Source organism: Cucumis melo, chromosome 4 (assembly GCF_025177605.1).
Source record: "Cucumis melo cultivar AY chromosome 4, USDA_Cmelo_AY_1.0, whole genome shotgun sequence".
NCBI lineage: Eukaryota > Viridiplantae > Streptophyta > Magnoliopsida > Cucurbitales > Cucurbitaceae > Cucumis > Cucumis melo.
Window position 1 is genome coordinate 32459352 of NC_066860.1, and position 14586 is coordinate 32473937.

The window sequence follows — 14586 nt, forward strand, 5'->3', positions numbered from 1 at the left end:
GGAATATATTTAATTTTCTAATGAGTTGTAAAAATTGGTTTGACTTTTATTAGCATAATGTAAGAATATGATTTACAATGAAAAGTTACGTAACTTTTCCTTGAATGGGAAACTTATCTAAAGTGATATTTTTTTTAATAAAAAATAAAAATCACGTTTCACTTAAGTTTATTTTAATCTAGAAATTTTGATTTATAAATATTTAATTTATTTTTAGCATGTAACAATTAAGTTAATATAATTTTAAGTTGGTAACGATATAATCTTTAAGTTAAACAATTACTTCTAAAATTTAAATATAATAATTATTATTATTTTATTATATACTATTTAGATTAACATATTAAGTCCCTTTGATATGTCTAACATATTAATGTTCTTAGAATTAGATGATTATTAAATTGAATATATATCACTTAAATTGTTTACGAATCCAAGTTTAGAGACTAAGTCATAATTTTCATGAAATTTGAAGGTTCCAACTTGTTTTAATTTGGATAAATTTTGTAGATACTTTTTTTAACACGTAAGGTGGAATAGACGTATATTTAACCAACCGTCGAGCTCCGCTTATATTAGATTATTTTATATACAACATTTAAAAAACTTTTTTTGGTCTTAAAAACTCTTATTTAATGAGTCAAGCTTGTCAATCTATCAGATGTGTTTAACAAAATAGCAAAAGAAAAATTCAGTTTCAAAAGTATTGAGATCAGACAAATAATGTTTTAACACTATGCTCAAGTTGTTAATTATCAAAGTTGTTTCATTTATACACATTGGTATTTTTAGACTAATGAAAACATACTTGTAATCTATCAGCCAATTAGTGAATTCACAAAGTAATAAAAAAGAAGTCATTCTTCCATTTTCCCAGACAATTATCAATAAGAATCAACTTGTGTTAAAATGTCAACAAAAAATGGAGGCCAAAGCCATTCATTGGTGCTCATGAGCTGCCATTACAATGCAAGTTCAAGGGTGAACAAACCATCGACTCCAAGTTAACACTTTGAGTGAAGATGATATAAAGCAGAAATGGGATTCTCAAACAACAGCATATCAAACTGAAAGCATTTACCAAAAAAACAATACCAACAAGAAAAAAAACACCACATAAATCCCAGAAGATCAGAAAGAATGCTCATATAGGTTCATTTCTCTTCAAGTAAAAGAGCAGTGATCACAGAATCATAAACATTATCAGCATAAGAGAACAAGTGTCCAGCACCTGATACCTCGTGGTAGCGAATCCATGGGAGCTTTTCAGCAATGTAACGTTGCAGTTTAGGAGACACGACCCTATCGTCGTCTCCCTGCCATATGTGGATCGACCCGTTATTGTGAGGGAATGGATTTTTTAGGTCCAGAGGACTGAACTCCCAGCTGCTGAATCCAACATTTAGATCCTGATGGAGGGATTCATATTCACCTTGTTGTCTAATCTGAGCCTGCAAACCGCATTCAGCAGTTACTGAAACATTTTCCAAGAAGATTGTAGATAGTTTTAATATGATATGTAATGGCGAGACAAAAAGGAGAGGTGATGGAGTCATATTTCCTTTAAGAAGAAACAGAACTTTCATCGAGAAGAAAATGAAAGTCTGTACATGGACATACAAAAAAAAAAAAAGAAAATGTATTGAAGAAACTACAACCAATACGAAAGGACTGTTCTAAAAGGATAAGACCTAGATGATAGCTACGAGAAGAAAAAAAAACCTTATCAATGAGGCATAGCTAATCGAATATCGATGAAAAATTTACAATATTGTCTACTTTGGGCATGGAATTATGATCTCATTCCCAACATAATTTAAAGTTGTAAACCGGTGAAGCTAGTTTGAGATTCTAAACATGACAGAGATTTTCTTGCATACACCAGACAAGGTAAAGAGAAACCCTAGGATGGTTAGCAAAATCATCTTTCAATCGATAAAATTTCAGCTTGAAGGTTGGGACGAATACACTATACTATAAATTGTTCAAAGGACAAACTTATGGTTTGATTTCTCATCAAGTGTTCTATTTCAACTTTCTCTTCTGTTTCTCCGCATGATAAAGAAACTTCAGGTTGTTTTTAGAAACATAATGAGACTATCAAACGAGAAAACAAAATACTTACCGTATACTCATGTCTAAATGAGAGCTTAGGAATGAGATTTTTGTCGGCAGGCGAAAGAACGTCAGGATTGTGAGCGATAATACTTGAAGCAGGAAACCATTTCTGTGTGTTCCACCAGTATGTAAGCCAAGGAGTATAGTGAGCAACACTTAGAGCCCACTGGTCTTGCAATGGTTTCCATTTGAAAGCCTCGTTAGATAAATTTGCAGGAAGACCTGACCACCAATAGTTGATAACTGGAGCTATTAGTACTGCCCCCGCCAGCCTATTAGGATTCATGAGACATCAAATTCCTTCTCAATCACTATGTGACCTTACACGAAAAGAAATAGTTATACAAGTGTTAAAGTATTGAAATAATTACATTTACTGCACCCACAGCACAAGCTTTAGGGTTGAATTGTGATTTAGCACAATATCTGAGCAAGAGGTCCTGTGTATGAATCCCATTAATATCATTCCGTTTTCAATTAATGTTAATTTACACTTTTTGGGCATCTAACAAATGTTCAAACCCACGAGAGTGTTAAACTGTTGATATTATTAAATATACTGTAACCCATCAAATTTTTGTGTTGATTAATGATTTAACATCCAAACAAAATAATCAAACAATGTTAAGAGTATACACAAATCAGATGCTGCATTCATATATCATATTCTCTTCATTGGACTTGAACAGATGTAACTAAGCTAAATGCATATGCCATATATTTTACCTGTTTGGTATGTACTTCAGACAGCTCCAAACTATTAGCCCACCCATGGAACCTCCAATAACATAGAATTTGGTTCCAAGTGCCAATTGGTCTACAAGTTCTTCTATGTCCATAGCCGCACTCTTCACCGTCCTCTTCGGGTTGGGATCACTCTCTCCATAACCAGGTCTATCAAAAGACACAATGTAGATTCCCAAGCCTTCAAAAAGTTCCTGAGAAAGCACTACACAGTCAAACTCCAGAATAGTTCTCAAAATGGAAGTTTGAGTGTATGCATTGGATAAAAAAAAAAAAAAAAAAGCACCGAAATGAACCGGAGAAAGGGCTCGGGCAGCTGCAGTGTCATGTCTGCAAGAATCAAAGCCATGGACTGAGACAATTTTGTACTTGGCTTTGTCTTTTGGCACACCATGCTCTTTGTAAGCTAAATGCCTTCCATCTCTGAGCTTTATTCTTGGTGCTGTAATGGGAGGGCCACCAGGGGAGCCACATATCTTCGGAGGAGGAGGTTGAATCAACTGATAGAACCATGCTGAAATTCCCAAAAGGAGAAGCCCCAGCAGTTTTCCGAATACTCCTGAAACAAACTACTGTTTTCACATAATACGTAGAAGAAGTTTTGTAGATTAAATACACCATAAATTACCTACTTAAGGTTTTTAGAGGCCTTATCTTCAAAAATGTATTGTAACTTCCTCAATAAATTGTCAGGTTCAAGGTGAATTTGGGGTAACTTCCTCAATAAGCAAATTTAACAAAAAAAAAGAGGAAAAACAGGAAGTACTTGACCACTTAAGCCTTGCTAGATCATTTGGTTCTTAATTTATTTTTAAAAATTGTGCTCGTTTTCTCACCAAAAATATTTTGAGTTCATGGCCAAATTTAAAAAAAAAAGTTTTTTAAAAGTAATTTTTTTAATATTCAAAACTTAGATTGGATTAGGTACACAATTCTCAAAAGCGGAAAACAAAACAAAAAAATATGTGTAGAGTAAAGTGTTTTAAGTTTAATTTTCAAAAACAAAAAATGTGAAGCAATTTTCAGACAATTATAAAATTAACTTTTTCAACACTTTTAATTGGTTTTCAAGTATAAAATTTTTTAGTTAAGAAATATATAAGTTAACTTTTTCAAACGATTTTTTTTGTTGAGCTCATTCAAATATAGTATTTCTAAAAAATAATTGACAATGAGAAAATATTTCATGTATATTTTAAAGATTGTGCGATCATTCTATCTTTCCATGTGGAATTCTCAACATGTCTATCAAGATGATGCCTATTTGGATTCACCATTCTTTGATGAGGATCTTTTTTTCTTTTTTATTGAATACTCTGACTCTAATACTATATTAGATAAACATGAAGTTCTATATCAAAACAATCAACATAAAAGAGAAGTAACTCACATTATTTTATTAAGAGTGCAACTAAATTTTTTTTCTTTCTAACACTTGACTTCATTTGTGAGTTTGAAAATTTATAGAAGTTCGGGCCTAGAAATCAATATTGCACGAGTTCAAAGGACCTCCTTCTCTCATACCATCTTAAATCACTAGAAGTACAAAAGCTTAAACTAACGGATTAATTTCAATTCTTTAACACTTATCAGGGGAGGTTCCAACTTCCAATTCATGTTACCCCAATAACTTTAGATTGCCATAGAAAAGTAGTCTAAAAGATCAAAACTCCACAAAAAAGGAAAAAAAAAATGTTCAAACGCCATACTGTACATTCTATAAACAATAAAAAGCGATGCAACGAAACCGAAACAGTGACAAAAACTTAAAAAGTAGAGAATATGAAGAAAAAACCCACCTAGGGAAAGCCGCAAAGAGTTGCTCTGCTTTGATTTCATCCTCGTATGAACTCCTCCGCTAACAGATGCCGCCGATACCTTCCTGTTTCCTCCTCCGGTCATTGTGGGTCGAAATTTCTCTGACCCAAGTCACAGTATCGCCGATTTTGCTCACTGGTAAATGCCATTGAAAGAGCTCTACAATAGAAAAAACAAAATGGCCAAAAAATCAGAGGAAAATGTTAGTTTATTTGGGCAAAAGACGAAAAGAACATGGGGTGGTTGGTGTGAGCTCGTGGTTTCTTTAACTTGTAGCTCTTTGTTTTTAGCGCGAAGCATGAAGGGGCGGATGACGATGGTGGAACTTTTAATTCCCTTTCAAATGTAAGAGAGACTGTGGTTTTGCCATGGCAAAACGTGAGAGAAAAGTCGGAACAATCGATCAAATCAGACCACGTACAAATTACATTCGTTAGCTATGTAATTAAACTTTTATTGACACGTTGATATTGTTATATTTGTATAGGTTCGATCTCATGAATCCATATTTTCTTTATATTATAAAAAAATCTATAGAGAGTAACGTGTAAACTTATGATTGAATTTTTATTCACATGTCGATATTTATAATAATATTTTCACTTTTGATATCAATAATTATATATATTTATTATATAATCTATGAGACATAAAAGAACGTTAAAATACTACAAATATAAATTAATATAAATAATAGACGTGTTTAGTTATTTTGAAATTATATATTTTTTTAATTTTTCGTTTTTATAATTTTTCTTGAAATATTATCGATAATTTTATTTAAATTTTAGAAAAATTACAGTTTTTATATTTTCATTCATACCGATATTTTAAATATGGTATATAACTAACAAAATGTTGCTAGTAGTTTAAAATCATAAAATATTTATGTTTGTTGATATAATTTTTTTAAAAGTATTTATTGACATTCATACTTTTACTAACTCTTTAATAAAATTTAGACTTCAATATTTTTTTTTTAATTTTTTTTGTCTATCAACATTTTAATTCTTGAATAGGGTATATAGTAATTATCAAATCTAAATCTTGCTATTATTAAAAAAAAGAATTAATCATATTGTAGCAGTTTCTTTGAATAATTTTAGTTTTATAAGCTTAAGAGTTGAACAACATGTATGGGTATGGAGATGATCTTGTAGTCATAATTTTTCTTTAATACAAAAAACTTGTTTGACATTTTTTCATATAAAGAAGGTGTGTTTGTGTCAAGTCAAAGCATAAATTATAGGGATAGTTGCAAATGTAGCAATTATATTTAAAATAATTAATTATATAGCAACATTTTATTAAAATTGCAAATATAGCAAAATCTGCCAAAATTTATCAATGATAGTAGTCTATCACTGATAGACCATGTAACAAATGTTGATCTATCACTGATAAACCATAAAGGTCTATCAACGATAGAAGTCTATCACCGATAAACTTTGCTATATTTACAATTTTTTTAAAAATATTGCTACATACTTAATAATTATTGTAAAAATTGCTACCTTTTATAATTACCCTATATATAATATGGGAAATTGTTAAAACTACAACACTTTGACAAATTATTTACATTTTATAAAAAACTCGAGTGAATTTTTTTTATCTTTTAGTGGTTTTGTTCTATGGAGCGTAAGTAGTTTATCAAACTTTTATATTTTTTTAAAAACTCCTATAATATTGATATTAAAATTAAATTTATTGATAGATATTATTGTAAAAAGAGAAAGTCACAGAAACGACGGTATTCATATCCAAGGGTCGTTAATAGAGGTGATAATTTTCTTTAATGTTCTATGCATATTTATAAAAATAGTTATTCAATAAACTTAATATCTACGTTTGAGTTAAAGTGGAGCTTAGTTTGGTGATATTGACATAACCTTTGTTCTAAAAAATCGAAGATTTAAAAAAGAAAAAATTGATATTTGTATACCAACTTATTGACAAGTGTAAGCTTTGCATAAAAAAATGTGCAGACCCGAGAATCAAAATATAGCATCGACGAATCGCAGGTCGACGACTCCAACTCATCACAACCGTCTTAAGCAATCCCATAGATAGAAACTTCAAAAGAAGATTTGCATGCCAAAGTTAGACGCCGAAACAACCTACCATGCTTGGCCATAAACGACAATTGAAACTTAAATACCGAGCCTATTTTTCACTTTATTGGAAATATTGATTTGAGATATAAAAAATAGAAAATTTTGAATAAGTAGACTACCATAGTTTGAATTTTATTCGCACCACGCGTCATTCTTTAATTCATTCCTAATTCATTTCCTTAAAAAGAAAATCTCAATTAATTAAAAGGTTTAGAATTCAACTATCAATATCTTTACTGATTACTAGCATAAAATGGGTTGTTAATTACTAATCTATAAATTAAAATACATCTCTTAATTAATTATTGGATTAGTGTACTAACCTTAGTTTGTAGTATTTGTACTTTCTTGACAAGAAATGGGAATATTTTTCTTTTTCATTTTTGTTGGTTGCTAATAATTTTAATCATGTAATAGATAATGAATATTATTACATATATATTTGAGTCTCCTACTTAAATAAAATTAGAATTCATTCCCATTGTTTTATTAAGTGTTATCATTTCATACTTTCATTCCTTCATTTGGTAGGCTTGATGTCCCCCACTTTCATATTTTATTCATGTATACTTTTTTAATTAAAAAAAAACCCTTATTTTGTGTTTTTTATGTGAATATTCTTAACCCACTTATCGATTACAATAACTTATCTACATTCAATCAACATATTAAACAAATATACAATACGACAACCTGAACATAACTCAAGTAGTTAAAATATATATCATCGGTAAAAAAATCAATAATTCGAAACTTCACGTTATAGCAAAATGAACCAAATTATTTACAACTATAGCAAAATTTAATTATCTATCATTGATAGACAACAATAGACATCAACGACGTGACATTTTTCTATATTTAAAAATATTTCCAACAATTTTTACTATTTAAGACAGTTACATTCATTCAAACATAAATTAGAATACACTTATTTTCACTTCACAGCAAGTTGTTCAAACTCGATAAAACATTATATATTTCCGCATCGTCTCTATCAAGTCGTTCAAATTTAACTTCAATACTCTCTCATTAAAAATATGATGATATCTTTACAAATGTTGTTAAATTGACGACCATAGTTCTTTTAGAAAAATGACCCCTAATTTTTTTTTTCTCTCAAAAGAACTCAAAAGAAAACATGGGTATAATGTGGTGATACCCCAAAATTTAAATTTTTGAAAAAAAGTGAAAAAGGATGGGGTAGAATAGTTTTCTAGATTGGGAAAAGAAGGGAGATTGATTGGCATTTGCCAAACTTAGAAAAAATTGAATCTCTTTTTTGCAATTGAAGTGACCACTAAGCACTTAGGGCTTTTGGTGGAGTTCCTTTATGCTTTGAGCCCTCAAAGCATCTCTTAATATGGCAAATTCCTTTGTGTGTGTCTTATGAAAGTTATGAATTGGGAAGGTTCCCCATTCAACCATTTTTCTCCAATTTGCTACCTTAATTGCAAAAGTTGCCATTTTTTAATATAATATAATACTATTTTATTTTATTTATTTATTAAAACTCCTCATGAATTAATGCTCCAAAAGAATAACCCCACATAATTTACTTCCCCCCTCTCCCACATTTTGCTATTTTGGTAGGAAAAGTGACCATAAATGGAAGTTCTCTTTTGACTTTTTCATTTCTTGTTTTCTTTGTATTTTTTTTAAGTGCGATAATAATAGGAGTGGTGGGAATGGAAGTACAAGTTTACGAGTTAGGAATACATGTATATGTTAGTTGAACTATACTTATTTTTTACGTTCGTAATCTTAAAAATAGAGTAGAATATACTTGTTGAAATGACTTGAATCTATTATCTGACGCTGCAAATGATTAAGTATAGAGTCTCACAAAAATATAGATTTTTTTTTTTCTTTTAGAAGATTTTGATCTAATCATTCTAAATTCATTTTTTAATATTCACTCAGTAATTTTCATTCGACAATGATAATTTAAACTATTTTATATTTATCATTTAAAAGAAAATGATTTTGATAACCTAAAAACATACTCAATAATGATCTATACTGAAACACTCGATATAATTTAGAAAATTTTATTTTTACTTCGTTTCAGAAACACCACTGTTCTAAAAAATATTAATTGTAAATTTAGTCCCTAAATTACTTTAATTATTGTTTGTGCATGATGGTTTTATGAATTAAAAAAAATTAATAAATTCTTAAATTGCCCCTAATAGATGATGCTTTTTTAGTTTTGCTAAAAGTTTGTGACAATGACAATATTTAAACATCTTTTAAATTCACTTATCAATTTAATATTAAATTAAATTTTATGTTTCTAATAAGTTCTAAATTTATAATTTTAGGTCGAGTAGATACGATAATTTAGAAAAACATACTTCAAATACACATATTCGATGTAAAATAAATTATTCGAAAGATGTATCGAACATAATATCAAAATTTTATAAATCTATCTGAAACTTTTTAAAGAATAAAAAAATTTAAAATTATATAAGGCACACAATTATAAATTTAGGACATACACAATAATAAAGAAAGAATAAATAAAAGAAATTAGGTGAGCTGAAATAGCAATAGTGATATACATGATTTTTTTTTCTCCTACATAAAGAATAATAATAACTCAAATTATATGCTCTTTAAAATGAATAATTACAACCAATCAAGAACAAGTTCCTAAAGGGTCCATTCTTATAACCTTAGTTTAGTGAGAGAGATGAGATCTCAAATAATTTAATAAAACAAACTATCTTGATGTGACAAAAAATAGAGGAGAGAACTATATTTTTCTTTTTTTTTTTTTCTTATAACTTTCTTTTTTTCATCTTTTCTCTTATTCCTTGGCTTCTCTTGCAACCCTTTTTTTAAAATTATTTTTATTTTCTATAAAGTAGTGCCTCTAGAAAAACCATCCCTTCAAAATACCAACGTAAGCAAAATCTATAGCTACTAAATGAGCTCTTTCAAAAACACTATAAATACCAACACCAAAGCTTGAGCTTCTTCCATAAACCACAAAGCAAAAAACAGGGTTTGAAAAAGAACCCCCCCCCCCCCCCCCCCCTTTTTTTTTTCTAAACCTAAGTGCTTTTTAAGAAATGGCAAGATCATCAGTAATGTCATCAGAACCTCTTGTTGTTGGTAGAGTGATTGGTGATGTTCTTGATTCCTTCACACAAAGCATGAAGATGAGTGTTTTTTATAGCAATAACAAACAAGTTTTCAATGGCCATGAGTTCTTTCCTTCTGCTGTTGCTGCTAAACCTAGGGCTGAAATCCATGGTGGTGACTTGAGATCTTTCTTCACTCTGGTTTGTTCTTAATACTTCCCTTTAATTTCTCCTCTCGTTTGTTTATCTCCATTGGTTACAAATATGTATAAATGATTTATCTAGTTGTTTGTGGTTTCTAAATTTGAAGATATATAATTTAGTTGGTTAAAATATTAATTATATCATTCACTTGAAGTTCAGACGTTTAAATTTTACTCTTGCAAATTTTGAAAAAGAGGTATGTGTGAGTGTGATTGAGCTTAATATTGACACTTTCTTCTTTAAATAATACTATTATTAGTTATTTGTTGGACTTACCATTTGTTTAATTTTATGACATTTTTAATTTCTTAAGGAATTATAGAATTGAATTCTCTCAAAATAAGGATATATATTGTATATATATATATATATAAAGTTGCGTTTTATGTCAATTATTATCTCTTAATATTTTGATTATTTGATTTAATTTCTTGTTTTTGTTTTCAGATTATGACTGACCCAGATGTTCCTGGGCCAAGTGATCCTTATTTAAGGGAGCATTTACACTGGTAATTAAACATTTACATATATGTTTGATGTTTCTTTTTCTTTTTCTTTTTTTCCTTGTAAGGCTATATATATATATTATTACACAACTTCATAAAACCAGCCAAATTAATTTGACTTTTTTTCGGGGACAATATAAAGTACGGGAATTTGAACCTCGAACATCCAATCAAATTTGACTTTGAGGAAGAATAACATGAAAATATCCTTGTTACTAGATCATAAAAGTATTTTGGATTTTGGCTAAATTTGAATATTTTTCTTTCTTTCATTTTGCTTGTATTTTTTTTTTTTTTGTTCTAATTTGCGTATTATTAGTGTTATACTTTTTTAGTTTTTTTTTAATTATTTTTTGGAAGAAATTTTTGGAAATAATAAAATAAAATATTATTTAAAAGATTTACTTTATTTTTTATAACTTGTATTTAATTATTTAGGTGTTTTTTCGAAAGTAGAAATATATATATATATATATATATATATATATATATATATATATATATTTAATTTGCTTTGTATAATTTATTCCTGCATTCTAATAAGGGCATGATAATCACTGAATTGTACTCCTTATTTGCTATCTCTTAAGTCCCTAAATGAGGGTATATTTGTCAACATCTAGCAATATTTTTTTTAAGTTAAACAAATGTGTGGGGACTAATTAACTTTCAATTTTTGCATTTTTGCTAATAATAATAATAAGCCTCTTATCCCTTCAACTATAATTATAATATTCTTTCTAAAAAAAATTATAGTAAGATTAGTAGTATGTTTCATATATGTGCAACGTTTTGTACCGAAGATTTTAAATTCAAAATTGTCGATGAAATCAATGAGTTACTCTCTCGTTAAAATAGTTTATTTTATACTATATATACGTAGGTATCACATAATAATATTTTTAAAAAATTTAAAAAGTAAATGTGTTTGAGTTAAGAAATATATTATAATTTACCGTTCCAAACGAGTTAATATATGTTTAATATTTATATATTTAGTGATAAAAAAAAATCGATCTACCTCTTTAGGTCAACGTAGGACACATGAAAATACATTAAAACCCGTTCGATCTTACACGTTTAAACCATTCACACAACCTTCTATTTTTGCATCTCAATCCATTGTATCAAAACCATCGAATATTCGCCTTATGCACAATTTTCTATTACACGATAGATTACCAAATAGAGATGTCCATTTTTTCCGCAAGAATACAAGACACTCATTCGTTTCTTTACTCTACTCCATGAACAGACCTAACACCAGATCTTCTCTCCCAAACACTTATGGGATTTTTTTTTTCATTTTTTAATTTAACTTTTGCAATTGATAATAGATGCAAAAATTGTTAAAAAGATAAGTGGTTTTTGACTATGCAATCTCTAATTGCAGGATCGTGACGGATATCCCTGGGACAACAGACGCCACATTCGGTAACTTTTAATTCAATTTCTTGCCTAAATTTGAAAAGAAAACAATAACAATAACAGGTTTTGAACTTGTAATTAACTCGGAGATTAATCGAATAATTTCTGTTAATTTTCTGTATAAAAGAAGAAGTAAAATTTTAAAATTTCTCCCCAATGTGTTATCTCAAACAAGAAATTGAAACATCTAACCTATCACAAACATTCGTTATAAACATATACCTTAACGTTTAAGCTACTAAATATTGAAACTAATAAAATATTTTGAATGAAATCACAGGTAGGGAGGTAGTGAGCTACGAGACTCCAAGGCCAAACATAGGAATCCACAGGTTTGTTTTTGTTCTATTCAAACAAAAGAGAAGACAATCAGTGAATCCACCCTCTTCAAGGGACCATTTCAACACCCGAGCATTCGCCGTCGACAACGACCTCGGTCTCCCCGTCGCTGCCGTCTACTTCAATGCCCAAAGAGAAACTGCTGCAAGACGACGTTAAAACCGTCGTCTTTGGCAACAGTAGTGATCCCAGTGGACCAAAATATTTTGAATTTTAGAAGAAAAGAAAATCATATAGTATTAATATATTAATCTGAGTCTTTCTATTTCCCTATAAGAATAATAATCACTTTGTATGGTGATGATAGAAGGAAAGGGAGAGAGATAATTCTCAGATTTGTATATTATATAAAAAGAAATAATATATATTTGCATGAAGGGGAAATAATTTGGACATGCAAAAAGGGAGGAAACGTCGTCGTTTTCTTTTCCTCTTTGGTGTCTTTAATAAGTAGTTATAGTATGTTTATTTGCGTATTTTAATTTGCATGTTCATTAGATGGATGTGCAAATGAATTTAGTTTGAGATGATTTACGATTATTACCACAGTTTGTATTTAGTTTCAAATTAAAATATATATGAAATGGTCCACTTGGTAATGTTTTGTTTCTATTTCTTTTTTTTTTTTTTTTGTTCTTATTATTATTATTATTATTATTATTATTATTATTATTATTATTATTATTATTATTATTATTATTATTATTATTATTATTATTATTATTATTATTATTATTATTATTATTATTATTATTATTATTATTATTATTATTATTATTATTATTATTATTATTATTATTATTATTATTATTATTATTATTATTATTATTATTATTACTTTTATAGGAAAATATCATGTTAAACAAACTATTTCTTATTTTCTTTTTGTGAATTTTTTAATGAAAATTATAAAATATTTTACATGAAAATAATATTTTGAAATTAATTAAACACACAAAATTCATATGTTATATGTAACATTAGATTAAATAAATCTGTAATATATTGAAACTATATGCACAAAAAATTGAATTATCAAATTTTAGAATTAAACAAAATTTGACTTTTTTTTTTAATGTTCAAATTACACAGTCTTGAAAATGGATATTTTAAAAAATATATAAAAAAATTAACAAGCTATTTACACTCCATAGAATAAAAACATTAAAAGACAAAACTAATTACAATTAATTTTTATAGAAAGGGTAAATATTTTGTCAAATATTCTATTTTTTACCATTTAATCTTTTGAAAAATAATAAAATCTATTTATTTCATTTTCTTCTTCTAATTCTTTAAGAAAATATAAATAAAAAAGGGTTAAAATTAACAAAAATAATAGTCGAATCAGCTTTAAATTATATAAAACGTACATACATATTAGGTGTCAAATTGAACTTAACTGAACCAACTAAAACATATTTTTTTAACGAAAAACGTCAAAAGTTTCGAATCTTTTCCACCGAGAATAATGTTTTTAAAAATGCACTTACATTATTTAATTAGCTTTCATAACTTATGAATCAATCATTTTTAATTCAACAAGTTCTCCAATAAAACTCTAAAATTGGATTCTACACTTTCAACCTTTGATTATAAATTGTAAGACGATAAATTAATTTAGTGTTTAGTGCAAGCTTTAAACATTAACCATTCAGAGACATTTTCCCTACTAATAATGCGTTAATATAAAATAAAAGATCTGATTTTATAAAATTAAATATATACATATATATATATATATATAAATATGAACAATAAAATAAAAATGTAACCTAAAATTCCAATATTCTTTTCTACTGATATTTAAAACTAAAAAAAAATCAAGTAGCCAAAGAATCTTATGTCAGCTTAATTAGAGTTTAGTTTCTCTCCTTGACCTTTTAAACGAGGATTTATGCTTTGTGTTGTACTCTTTATGTTTCTAAATAATTGTTAAATTGATTAATCAATTTATCTAAAAGGGATATGCCTTTATTTACTTTATTAATTCAAACCAACAAATAAATTATCTTTATTTGCAACCTCGTGATTCGATTGACGTATAAATACGTTAGAAACCTCAAAGTTTATAATTTATATGTATAGAAACCTCAAAGTTTATAACTTATACGTATTCTCCTTATATTTATAGAGTTTTGCTGAATTGAGTTAAGTTTGATTTACTCTATGCTCGAATTTTGAGTTTAAGCTTAATACAACCCATTTTAGTAAACCTGA

The 14586-nt window shown here is 28.0% G+C and overlaps 2 protein-coding genes across 2 annotated transcripts; one reads left to right on the forward strand and one right to left on the reverse strand.

The window, feature by feature from the left end:
- Nucleotides 1–912: 912 nt before the first annotated feature.
- LOC103486603 (uncharacterized) lies at nt 913–4871 on the reverse strand. The gene is made up of 5 exons (XM_008444613.3): nt 4662–4871; nt 3159–3421; nt 2845–3056; nt 2126–2390; nt 913–1451 (listed from the first exon to the last, which is right to left on the reverse strand). The coding sequence occupies exons 1-5, from the start codon at nt 4762–4764 to the stop codon at nt 1155–1157; spliced, it is 1140 nt and encodes a 379-aa protein (XP_008442835.2). The 5' UTR covers nt 4765–4871; the 3' UTR covers nt 913–1154.
- A 4928-nt stretch (nt 4872–9799) lies between these two features.
- On the forward strand, nt 9800–12978 carry LOC103486602 (protein SELF-PRUNING). The gene is made up of 4 exons (XM_051084125.1): nt 9800–10090; nt 10541–10602; nt 11993–12033; nt 12308–12978. Exons 1-4 carry the CDS (start codon nt 9878–9880, stop codon nt 12523–12525), a joined length of 534 nt encoding a protein of 177 aa, XP_050940082.1. The 5' UTR covers nt 9800–9877; the 3' UTR covers nt 12526–12978.
- Nucleotides 12979–14586: the final 1608 nt, after the last annotated feature.